General features: G+C 40.9%; 1 protein-coding gene across 10 annotated transcripts in view; it reads left to right on the top strand.

Moving 5' to 3' along the window:
- The window catches only part of UBN2 (ubinuclein 2), a 70,529-nt gene that overhangs the window by 48,143 nt on the left and 9,869 nt on the right, over window positions 1–12,517 (top strand). For 9 of the 10 annotated variants that reach the window (XM_041002500.1, XM_041002501.1, XM_041002502.1 and 6 more), the window contains 3 exons: window positions 3,974–5,521; window positions 11,487–11,718; window positions 12,138–12,227. In XM_041002500.1, the coding sequence (XP_040858434.1) occupies window positions 3,974–5,521; window positions 11,487–11,718; window positions 12,138–12,227 (1,870 nt within the window). Of the gene's footprint in view, window positions 1–3,973; window positions 5,522–9,247; window positions 9,380–11,486; window positions 11,719–12,137; window positions 12,228–12,517 lie in introns of those variants that run through there. The other variant, XM_041002505.1, reaches the window with a different exon arrangement.

Here is a 12,517-nt window from a genome sequence, read left to right as displayed (position 1 = left end):
ATTTGCTCACAAGGCTGGCACTGTGATTTAGTGAGTTAAGCCACTGCCTGTAGCACCAGCATCCCGTATGGATGCTGGTTCAAGACCTGGCTGCTCACTTCCAACCAGCTCCCTGTTAATGCACCTGGGAAAACAGCAGAAAATGATTCAAGGGTCTGGGCACCTACACTCTTTTTTTTTTTTTCTTCCTTTTTTTTATTATATTTTTGACAATCTTTACCTAGTTAATTAGAGTAAAAAGGTTCAAGGGCTACAGGAAAGTGGGTAAGATTATTATTTCCACATTGTTTCCTTCATGTATCTGAGGTAAAGCGGGATATTGATGGAGAAGCCCCACCCAGTCTCCCACCCTCCCCAGGTCCCTGATGTGGGGCATGCTCTGAGGATCTTGCTCAAGTGGCTTTGATAGTTCAACAGTTATTAATTGCTGCCAGTCTCGCCACTCCAAGCACTATGAGGTCGTTGAAGAATCCACTGATTGACATAGTCCATTATAGAGTCTCCGTTTGCCCAATTTTTTACTGCCAACATATGGCTGAGGTGGTTGATTGACTTGTTCTGTCCTCTGTCTTTTCATGGTTAGGGTTCTGAGTTCGGCAGTTCAGTTGGGGAGATCCCCAAAGAAACTTTGTCTGAGGTGTTCCCAGACCAGATTCTTGAATGTACTAGCAGGTACGGGGCCCGGCACAGTCCGTCACCCTGATCAGCTGGTGGTTGCAATTGCCGGGTTGGTTCAGTTTCCAGCTCTGTCTTCTGCTGGAACCAGTGGGTGTTGTCCTCCAGGACACCAGAGGTGTTGGGGTCTGGCCCGGTTCAGTGCATCCAATCCAAGTCCACACTTGTGCCAAGGGAGATTACAACCGTTTCCAGATCAGAATGCAGCCCCCATTCCAGGTCACACGCCCCTTGGCAGGAACCTCAACCCAGCTAGGGTTGTCCCCTTAGCTCCCCATCCGGGCCTGTTCCCTGCCATAGATCATTCGCATGCCAGTGGTTGCTCTGACTCAGCTTGGCACAGCCCCTCACTTGTCCCAACCTCTACCTTAGACACTATGGCTTAGCGTCCCTGGCTCATGTGGACCAGTAGGTACAAGAGCCTAGTTCGGCATGACCTGTGCTCCCTCCTGGTTTCTAGTTTTGCTTGTGGGCTAAGGTTTGCTCAGTCCTGCCTGATCTACTCTGTTCCATTACCAGTAACACATTAGCCAGCTGTTAGAGCTACTTTTCCCAGCTTGTCCGACCCCCAGGTCTGGACCACATGTTCACCAGCAGGAGCTATGACTCGCCAAGGGAGTTTCCCAAGTTCTTCCACTTAATCCACTCCCAGACCCAGTTCTCATACATGCCATTGGGTTTAGGCCAGTCCTGGTGGGGGTTATTGTGGGTCTCTCTGACTAGGCTGCAACTCCCACTGGTTTATGTGAGGGCCGAGTGTGTGCTGGACAGAACCAGGCTGGACTGCAACACCTATTGGTTCCAGTTGAAGTCGGGAGTGAAAACAGAACCAACCCAGCAATTGCAACCACCAGCTGATCAGGGTGATGGACTGTACCAGGCCCCGTACTTACTAGCGCATATAAGAATCTGGTTTGAGAACACCTCAGACAAAGTTTCTTTGGAGATCTTCCTAATCTAAATGCTGGACTCAGAACCCCAACCAAGAAAAGAGAGAAGACAGAACAGGTCAACCAACCATCTCAGCTACAATGGACTATGTCAATCAGTGGATTTTTCAAAGACCTCATAGTGCTTGGAGTGGCAAGATTGGCAGCGATTCATAACTGTTGAAATATCAAAACCACTTGAGCAAGAACCTCAGAGCGTGCCCTACATCCGGGACCTGGGGAGGGTGGGAAATTGGGTGGGCCTTCTGCCTTAATACCCCCCTTTAAACATGAAGGAAACAATATGGAAAAAATATTAGTCTTATCCACTTTCCTGTAGCCCTTGAACCTTTTTACCCTTATTAACTATGTAAAGATTGTCAAAAAAAATTGTAAACAAGACAAAGAAAAGAGAAGGAAAGGAGGTGGAAGAGAGAGGGAGATCAAGAGGGAAAGAGGGGATCCAGACAGGAAGGGAATATCATTGTTTCTAGAATTGCATTTACAAATCACGTTGAATCTATTAGAAACCACTTAAAAATTTTAAAAATGTTAAAAAAGAAAAAATTTATCTTAGCAATGAATTGTGTATTCCTTCATTAAGTTTAAACTTTTCTAATTGAGGGATCTTTAAAATGCATGGAAACATGTTTGTGAATAAACTGTGTTTGGATTCCAGGAAAAAAAAAAAATAATAACCCCCACCAGGCCCGCTCCCTACCCTGGTTTGCCAGTATGTGCAGCAGACTAGTCTGGTCTGTCACACATTCCCTTTAGCTCTCATACATGTCAGTGGACATTGAAGCCTAGTTAAACCCAACCAGTCCGACTATCTAGCCCACACACATGCTGTTAGGTGCCTTTCTGTCTAGCGATGCCAGTCCCTATCCTGGTTTTTGTGCCCTCCAGTGGGAGTGGTAACCCAAGAGAGAGAAGCCCACTATTTCCGTTCCTAGGCCACTCTCACTCCCGGATTATCCATTCTGCAGGGGGTTCTGCAGTGTAACTTGACAGAATTAGCCCCCAGTTCCAGCTTCTGCCAGCTGATGCTGCGGCTAAACCCAACCAACCCTCACCCACTCTAATTTTTGTTTACACCAGTAGGAACAATCATCCCAGCCTGGCTTTTCCCTGATCTAGTCCATATGAAGCCCACAGTTGGGATGCAGGAGAGAGCAACTAAAGAGGTAGAAATGCAGGGAAGCAGAAATGGGGTCAACATCCTTGTACACTGCAAGACAAAAAAGGTAGAGACTTCATAGAAAGGCCAAACCTTGGACCTGGCACAATAGTCTAGTGGCTCAAGTCCTCGCCTTGCATGTGTGGGGTTGCCGTAGGCATTGGTTTTTGTCCTGACTGCTCTACTTCACTCCTGGCTCCCTGCTTGTGGCCTGAGAAAGCAAAGATGGCCCAAGGCTTGGGACCCTGCGCTTGCGTGGGAGACCCAGAAGATACTCCTGGCTTCAAATCAACTCAGCTCCAGATTTGCTGCCAGTGGGGAGTGAGCCTGCAGATGGAGGATCTTTCTTTCTCTCTCTTCTTTATGGATCTGAGGTTCCAATCAAAACAAATCTTTAAATTTTTTTTTTAAAAAGGAAAGAAAGGCTGAGCTGCTCCTGTGTACAAGGAGAACAAGAATAGTGTCTGGATGTGGAGTGAGAACTGAAGATCTGATACAAGGAGACAGTGAGGAGGTGGTTCCCATCACTGATGTATATAGTATATAAATGATCCCGATTCCATTGTTCCCTTTTTAAAAAACTGTATATATAAAATATTGTATATTTAATATATTTTTATATCAAAAATATAAATATGTAAGATATTTATAAATACATCTTTTATATTCCCTAGAAAGGCAGAATTTCAGAGAGAGAGAGATCTTCCATCTGCTAGTTTACTCCCCAAATGCCTGCAATAAGTTAGGCGCCATGCTGAAGCCTGGAGCCAATAACATCATCTGAGTCTCCTACTGGAGAAACAAAACCCAAGCACTTGAATCATCATTTGCTGCCTTCTCAGGTGCATTGGCAGAAAATTGGATTGATTCCAAAGCAGCCAGAACTTGAACTGTCACTCTCCTATGCAAAGTAGCGATCCTATACAGCTTAGTTGGCTGCACCACAGTGCTCTACCCCTTGACTTGGTTTTTGACCTCTCTAGAATTACAGCAGGGATTGTCTTCTGAGGTGCTTATCAAGTCAGAGCTGTTTGATCTCCAGATCATTTTGTTTTTCATGATCTCTAAGGATTTCCAGTGCAAAGAGAATTTTAATAATCACGACATTTTTCTTAGTCTTCTAGTAATTATGTTTGTAATTTTTTAGTAACCATCTTTGTTTTTCCCATCATAATGCTGCTTATGCTAGGACTGTAGTCCAAAGAAGGACCAGAAAGCTCCTGCATCCTTGGTGGCTTCAGCTGGGGGTCCTTCTGCAGGCTCCAGCACACCTGCCGTTGCTTCCGCCAGTTCAAGCTCTGCACCAGCGCAAGAAACCATCTGCCTCGATGACTCACTGGATGAAGACCTTTCTTTCCACTCACCTTCACTGGACCTTGTTTCTGAAGCTTTAGCTGTTATCAATAATGGGAACAAGGGCCCTCCAGTTGGCTCAAGGGTAGGCATGCCAACTACGAAACCTCGTCCAGGACTAAGAGAAGAAAAATTAGCAAGTATCATGAGTAAGCTGCCACTTGCTACTCCAAAAAAGCTAGATTCTTCTCAGACTGCACATTCATCAAGTCTTATAGCTGGTCACACAGGGCCAGTACCAAAGAAACCCCAGGATTTAGCTCATACTGGCATCTCTTCAGGCCTTATTGCTGGATCTTCAATTCAGAACCCGAAAGTTTCCTTAGAACCTTTGCCGGCCAGGCTGCTTCAGCAAGGACTACAAAGGTCAAGCCAGATTCATGCTTCTTCTTCTTCACAGACTCATGTCTCTTCTTCCCAAGCCCAAGTTGCTGCCTCCTCTCATGCTCTGGGAACTTCAGAGGCCCAAGATGCTTCTTCGTTAACCCAAGCTACCAAGGTGCACCAGCATTCAGCTGTCCAACAGAATTATGTGTCTCCATTACAAGCAACCATTAGTAAATCACAGACCAACCCAGTGGTGAAATTGAGTAATAATCCCCAACTTTCCTGTTCATCCCCACTCATGAAGACTTCAGAGAAGCCACTTATGTACCGCCTTCCTTTATCTACTCCTTCACCTGGAAATGGTTCTCAAGGGTCCCATCCTCTGGTTTCTAGGACAGCACCTAGCACCACTACCTCCAGTAACTATTTAGCCAAGGCAATGGTGTCACAAATCTCCACGCAGGGTTTTAAATCTCCCTTCTCAATGGCTGTGTCCCCAAAACTTGCTGCATCTCCCAAACCTGCCACATCTCCTAAACCCTTGCCCTCACCTAAGCCTTCTGCCTCACCCAAGCCCTCTCTGTCAGCTAAGCCTTCAGTATCAACTAAACTCATTTCTAAATCCAATCCACCTCTGAAACCTACTGTATCCCCAACTTCTCCCAATCCAAGTGCACTAGTAGCCCAGAGTAGCCACTCCAGTAGTAACAACCCTATTCATAAACAGCCCAGTGGAATAAGCGTCAGCAGACAGTCCCCCACCTTGAATTTATTGCCCTCTAATCGTACTTCAGGCCTTCCGTCTACAAAAAACCTTCAGGCCCCTTCAAAGGTAACAAACTCATCATCCACTGGAACTGTTGGGAAGAATAGCTTGAGTGGAATTGCAGTGAATGTACCTGCCAGCAGAGGTAGCAACCATAACTCCAGCGGAGCCAATAGGACTAGTCTATCTGGGGGAACAGGAAGTGGAACACAGGGTGCTACTAAACCGTTGTCTACTCCACATAGACCGTCCTCTGCCTCAGGGTCTTCAGTGGTTACAGCCAGTGTACAGGTATGTATGCTTCCTATGTTAATATGAGAAAATACATGAGGATGAAATCTTTCTTTAAGAAATGTTTTATGGGTTGTTTATAATAGGTTTATTGCAGTTCGTGGCCATGGGAGTTCCTTATGTTCATGTCATGTGATGGGCACATTTGTGGATGAGGTTTTTGTTGGAATGTGGGCTTTCTTTTTTGGTAGAATATCACATGCTTGCTTTAAATTTTTTTGAAAAATGTAAGAATGCATATTTAAATTTACCTCTAAAAGTTCACAGCAGAGTGGTAATGATAGGAATGAAGATACATTCACTCGCCTCCCATTTTTCCTGCCAGCTCTGATTTTCTTTTAATTGAATTCACACACATTACTTTTATATCCTCAAGTGAAATGTTTTACATCGATTTTTTAGTTATCTCTGCTTAATTACCAGCAATAGTCCTTTTAATGCCAAGTTTTCCCCATTCATGAGGTTTTAAGATGCGCTTATTTTACGGTTAACTGGGACGCCTCGCTCAGGGATCTTCTCACGAAGGGATCATGAGTGTTGTCTGACGTTAGGTTTTGTGGACCTGATCATTTCGTCCTGTGCTCTCATACTTGACTGCCTACTAGTCCTGCTTTATATTCTGTAATACTTTACTGACCCTTGCTTGTGGAGAGATCTGAAGCCTTTCAGATTTTTTTGTTCCCTTGTAAGTAATATGTTTTCTCTGCTTTCGTGCTGGTAAGAGTTTTTGTAGTGACCCAGTCTATTGCTGGGTTAGTTGATATTTATTGTTAATTTTGCACCTCCGACTTGGAGTCACATCTTTCAGTCTCTGACTCAGCTAGTTTTTCAGCTCAAGAGTATTTTGTTTTATGATGTGACTGGATGTTGCTTATGATCCATTTATCCTAAGTTTTTTTTTTTTTGAGAGCTCTTGTTTATGTAAACATGTTGTCTTCCATATCATCTATTGTTTTTCTTCCTCTGCCACTTTGCATTCTTAGGTTTCCTCAGGTTTGTCCTTCACATCAATGATTTGGGACCTTAGTTTGTTTTTCCTAAAAGTAGTGCATGTCTACTCTAAGCAGATTTGGAAGAAAGAAAATAGATTCAACCCTCATTCCTATTTGTAGGTACTTTTTTTTAAAGGCTATTTTAAAGACAGTCTGTTTTGTATAATACATTATACAGCTAACTTTTTAAAAACTGTATATTCCTGTTTTATGATGTGCAGGTTCTGTATTCTCAAGTACTTGAAAGCTTGACCTTTGTTGTTTTGTGGGATTGTGTTGTTTAAGCAAGTGCTCTATCTTTATGCTGCCTTCTGCTTATATTTATTAGGAGCATTGCCTAAGACAGTCCTTCATAGTCAGTATACCTTTAACGCTGAAATCTTCATCATTTTGCCACTTACATAGTCTTAGAAATGCCTTGAACCCAGAATTGTAATATGAAACAAATGTAATTCAGTTAATCGAAATCTGCATGACTTTGCTTTAATGAGAAAAGAAGACAATATCATAAACTAATGTTGAAGATTATATGTGAAAGTTTAGATCATAGGCAAGGTGTCTGAGAATTAGTTCATACTATTGCTTATATTATCTTTAGTAAAAAAGTTAACTACCATTATTTTGTAAGAGACAGAGTAAACAGTCTTTAAGAGGAGTATGAAAGGATTTTATCAGAACTGGCTGCTCCCTGTCTCTGAGCCCCTTCCTAGTGGCCGCTACTTCCAACTCTTAGCATTTTCTTCTCTGTATATTGAAATAAGACTCATGAATGGAAACCCCTTAGTTTTATCAATTTCAGTTCTGTATTATCTTTGGGTTTTCATAATGCTAAGTCTTTTCTTATTTACTGCTCCATTGTCCTCAAAGAGTAATACCACAGTTTTGGGTTATATCCATAACCATATAAGTAATGTCTCTCTTTATCTAAATATTGCACTATGGTTTCATTTACTTTCCTATTATATGTTTTAGGCGTTTTTCTCCTGCAGTTAGAAAATGCTTATTTTCCCCACTTGCCTCATTTTATTTGAACTTAAGATTAAATCTTTCTTCATCCTTTATCATGTCCAGATGCGTTAGTTCTGTGTTTTTCTAAAAGACCTTCTTTCTGTATTTGACCATTTATCCCAGAAGGACACCGATACAGCCTAACAAAATATACTTGGTTTGTGGTTTGTCATCAGGAATGCTATATGGCAAAATGAGTGTTTCTGAAAAATAAGCCTCTCCCCTCATTTCTTCCTTTCACAAATGGCTTTATAATTTGGAGACTCTAGAGTTCTCGCTTTCTTGTCTGATCCATTTTTTGTCTTACTGTTTTGATTGAAGGAAAGGTCCTCAAGAAAGGTTGTTTTGCACTTGGGTGAACCTTGCAATTCTTTTTGTTTTAACAAAGCATCTCATTGCAGTCTTTTCAGCTTCCTTGTGGCCTTTAGATCCTGTTTATAGAGCTCCAGTGTTTGAAACATTTCCCATCTGTGCCTGTAAAGTATTCACCTCCTGTTTGAAGGCACCTGCAGCTTCCTACTTACTTGCAGAGTAAAAATGACAAAGAACAGAAGTTGGAATGTGTTGGGTTCAGATTAATAGGAACATCTGCTTTCTGCCTAATAGTTTTCCACTCCAGAGATTGCTCTTCTTTCTTGCCCATCAGCTTATTGATTTTTCCATGAGTCCTGTCTCTGTCACTTTGTAATTTCAGAAATCATTGATTCAGTATGCAAATGTTCACTGAGTATTTACTATGTGCTAGGCACTCTTCTAGGTGCTGGGGTAACACTTGACCTGAGACTTGAGTTAGCAGGGAGCCAATCCTCTGGAGATGGAAAGTCCAGTCCAGGTGAAACTAAACAGTAGCATGAAAACACTGAGGTGGGAAGAGCCTAAGATGAAGGCCTGCCTGGCTAGACAGTGCAGCCATCACCTTGTCGTGGAGAACTAACAAGGACTTGGGTTTTATTCTTTGGGTGTCGGGAAATTACTGAAGAATATTAAACCAGGGGAGTGGTATGGTCTGATGTACACTTCAAAAGATTACTCTGAAAAAGATTATTACTGTGTGCGTTGTGGAGAATGGATGACTGATATACTCACCAAAACAGAAAATATGGTTTCCAGAAGAGATTTAATTTCTACCATGGAATATCAAAGGTTTCTCTTCATATATTTCCCCTGGGACTGAAGAAACATAGGATCATTGCTAATATTTGCCTTTGTGTTTTCATCTCATATGTTCCTAAATGATACCAGCAGTGTAATATTCTACTTCTGAAAGGTATCCAGTTTTTAGCAAAAGAAATGATAAATGTCCCTGTAGCATTAGATTGTCTGATGTTTCAGTTTAGATCTATACACAAATTGAAGTAGATGTGGAAGCTCTTTGAATGTGTAAGATGTTAGACCATAATGGCATGGCAACCATTTTGATTGTTAATACTTAGGTTGTATAATTTTGAACTTGCCCAAGTATTGCTTTGCATTTACTTTAATGCTCAATTAGAGTCCTCCAGAAAAGTCTTAAGAGATTCTCCTTCTTAGCAGTATTTATTAATGTGCCTTACTAGGGGGCTGTAGGAGAGGCCTGCCGCTTTGGAGGTCCTTATCCCAATGGAAAAAAAAAATTATGATTAAGAAGAAACACTTCTTTCTTAAACTTTAGATTGATACAGAATATTTTCTATTATGATTTCCTTAAAGCATTATTATTTCTAATTTGGTAATTTTTCCCTAAAAGCAACCTCTTTGAATATCATGGCTGGCACAGTAGAGGAAAAGACAAATAAGGAAAACTCGAGTCCAAGCATGAAGTTAATGAAGATTGTACTTAATGTAGAAGGAAATGTCGGTAATAAAGAATGAGTTTGTTGGCTGTGAGCTCATTTTATCCTTCATTTTATGATGCCTGAAAACAAAAATCTAACGTCTGAGTGGTTGGGAAGAATGAGACTGTTGGTAGCAGTTAACTGAGGTAAGGGAGCTGAGTGCAGAAGATGGCTTCAGTTTTGGACGTGCAAGGTGAATGAGTGTCAGACACCCACAGGGAAGTATTCACTCACCCAAGTCTCAGATACACAGGACTGAAATCAAGACAGGAGGCCAAGCTGGTGCGTATATGTGGATCATTCAGAAAGTTCAAGGCAAATGCACATTATGACAAAACTGCATGCATTTCAGAAATTTTTGCACCAAACTAAACTTTACATTCCATTTTTCATGAACTTGGTGGGGGATATTCTAGTAACTGTGGTAACCAATAAAGGAACCTGAGAGAAAGCAAGGCAGTTAGAGTGGAAGAGCGAATAACAGCCTTCTGGAAGGAGTTCTTTCTCTGTTCAGCAATGGCATGAGCCATTTAGTTATAAAGTGCTGTTCTGTGTAATACATGGATGAGAAAATGGAGTACTTTTTTTATGAAAGAAAATAATCAGCCCCTTATGAATGCTTATTGACAGAAATAGCACACAAATTAAGAGTGCCATTGGCTGACATTATTGGCTAAAAAGGTTTTTTTTTTTTTTTTTTGAACTAGGGGAATTTAGCTTTGGTAAGATAAGGCTGTACCAAAGAGAATTCAAAATAAGTGTTATTTCATTCTGGGAACATGTGGTCTAGCAGATGTTTGTTGATAAATACAGAAAAGGGAAAAGTCCAAATGACTTAATTGCTTTAGAAAGGTTCAAATGATTAAAATAACTTTAGAGTATACCTGAAAGATTTCATAATGAAAGCTCAACAGTTATTAACTAATTTTTATGTGTTTCTGTAGATAAATGTATCAGAGCCCAAGTGAAGAAGTTAAAAGATTAATTTCTTGCCTTGAGGAGGCTAATTTTAGAAAAGTAGCAAAATGGAAGCTAACCTTCAGAGTTTAAGGAGAATAAATATTGTGGGAAATAGCCTGTTATTCAGTAAATTTCAAAGTGAAAGGAATATACATACATTTTATTGATGCTTAGAGCTGATGAAGAACCAAGAGTAATATGGTTGTAGAAAGGGTTGAGGTCCATGTACATGAGAAGGCAGAGGAAACATGAAAGATTGGAATACTAAGTGCCGGTCTAAGAAATTTCTGCAAGGTAGGATTCGTTTCAGGTCAAGTGGCTGTGCTTTGAGAAGAATACATTAAGCTTAGTGATGAGGAAGAACTTCAGGATGGCTTCATCTCTCGGATGTGATATGACAGAAGAAAGGCTATAGTAGGGCTCTGAAAAATCTGCATTGTTGTTTAAAATTGTTTTTATTGGAAAGGCAGAGAGGAGAAACAAAAAGATCTCTTCTATACATTGAGTCAAATCTCAGGTGTCCACAGTGGGCAGAACTGAGCCGATCAGGTGCCAGGAGCTGCTTCTGGGTTTCCCATGTGGATGTAGGGTCTCAGCGCATTGGGCTGTCCTCAACTCTCAGGCAGAGAATTGGATGGGAAGTGAAGCAGCTGGCATACAAACCAACACCCATATGGGATCCCAGTGCATGCAAGGCAAGGGTTTTAGCCACTAGGTTGCCATGCCAGGCCCAAAAGCTGCATTCCTTAACAGCAGTGGCAGGGTTTGTGCCACAAAAATGTAAGACAAATAGGAAAATTACTACATAGTTTCAGGGACCCTTTTGAAAGAATTATCTCCTAGTGGTTCAGGTGTGTGGGATAAGAAATGTGGAAAAGTCAAAATGTTGGACTTTAGAGAGTGAAAATGGTGTTAATGTAGGCACCGTTACGACAATTGTGAAACAGGATTCTGTAGTGATAGTAAAGAGCTGAGTACCCAGAATTTCCAAGTGGCACAGATTCTCAAGACCTGCATTGTTAGCGCTTTAAAATACATATTTCATCTAATTTTTAATCTGAAAAATTAGAACAGTCTTAAGACACAGTCTTAGTGTCCATGAGAATAGTAAATAAAATTTTTAAAAAAATGAAACAGTGTGAGTTAAATACTTTATTTTTTTATCTATTTTGACCCCTGGTTTTTACACAGTCCACAGCGGGAGCGTCATTATTGGCTAATGCCTCACCTCTGACTCTCATGACATCACCTTTTTCTGTAACAAATCAAAATGTGACTCCTTTTGGGATGCTGGGTGGCCTTGTTCCTGTGACCGTGCCCTTCCAGTTTCCCTTGGAGCTACTTGGCTTTGGAGCGGACACAGCTGGAGTGACAACCACCTCGGGATCTACCTCAGCCGCTTTCCATCATAGCCTAACTCAGAGTAAGTGGGGCTCTTTCATTCATTGGGCTGGCTAGTGTGACAGGACAGGAAACCTCACATAGTTTTTGTAGTTGAGTAGTCCATTTGGAGTTAATAGGATAATAGATGTTTCTAAGAAATGCACTTCGTTTCGTCTGTATGTATTAAGGCAAGTTACTGGAATCTAGAATTATCTTTGCAGATTCAAAAAGAAACAGATGAGTCATCCATACAGTTCTTTTCTGAGTTGTTGGGTTTGTGTAGACATCTATAGTTATGTCTCTACCCCTTTTTGAAGTGTGTATGCACTGATATTTGGAAGACCTCTGAAGGCAGGGCTGTGCTGGCATTAGATAAATCAGACTATTTTCATTTTTGGTCTAAGAGAGCTTCAACTCATAGTTGAAAGAAGATCACTGACAAGTCTGTTTTCCTCTCAGATTTACTAAAGGGTTTACAGCCAGGAGCTCAACATGCAGCAACACTTTCCCATTCACCTCTGCCTACACATTTACAGCAAACATTTAATGGTAAGAAAGCCATCTGTTTCTTCATCTCTTTATTTTTTATATAGGTGTATAGTTATTGATTATACTTTTAGGAAAATGTGAATGAAATGAAAAAATATTGAAAAATAAATTTTCATATGATTGAATCCTCATTGACTACAGACTTTTAAGAGACAAATAGATGAATGAGATCTTTATTGTTACATTTGAAAAGAACCTTTTTGGAGATTTTTATTATGTGGAATTGATGAGTAGGAAGATGCTCAATAGAATATTTAATAAAAGTCATATCCATATAGTAATTTTAATAA

This window comes from Ochotona curzoniae, unplaced genomic scaffold (genome assembly GCF_017591425.1).
Source record: "Ochotona curzoniae isolate NIBS_2020 unplaced genomic scaffold, NIBS_Ocur_1.0 scaffold_2476, whole genome shotgun sequence".
NCBI classification, from domain to species: domain Eukaryota; kingdom Metazoa; phylum Chordata; class Mammalia; order Lagomorpha; family Ochotonidae; genus Ochotona; species Ochotona curzoniae.
Note: the sequence above shows the minus strand (reverse complement) of the source record. Positions and strands in the feature narration are given on the sequence as shown.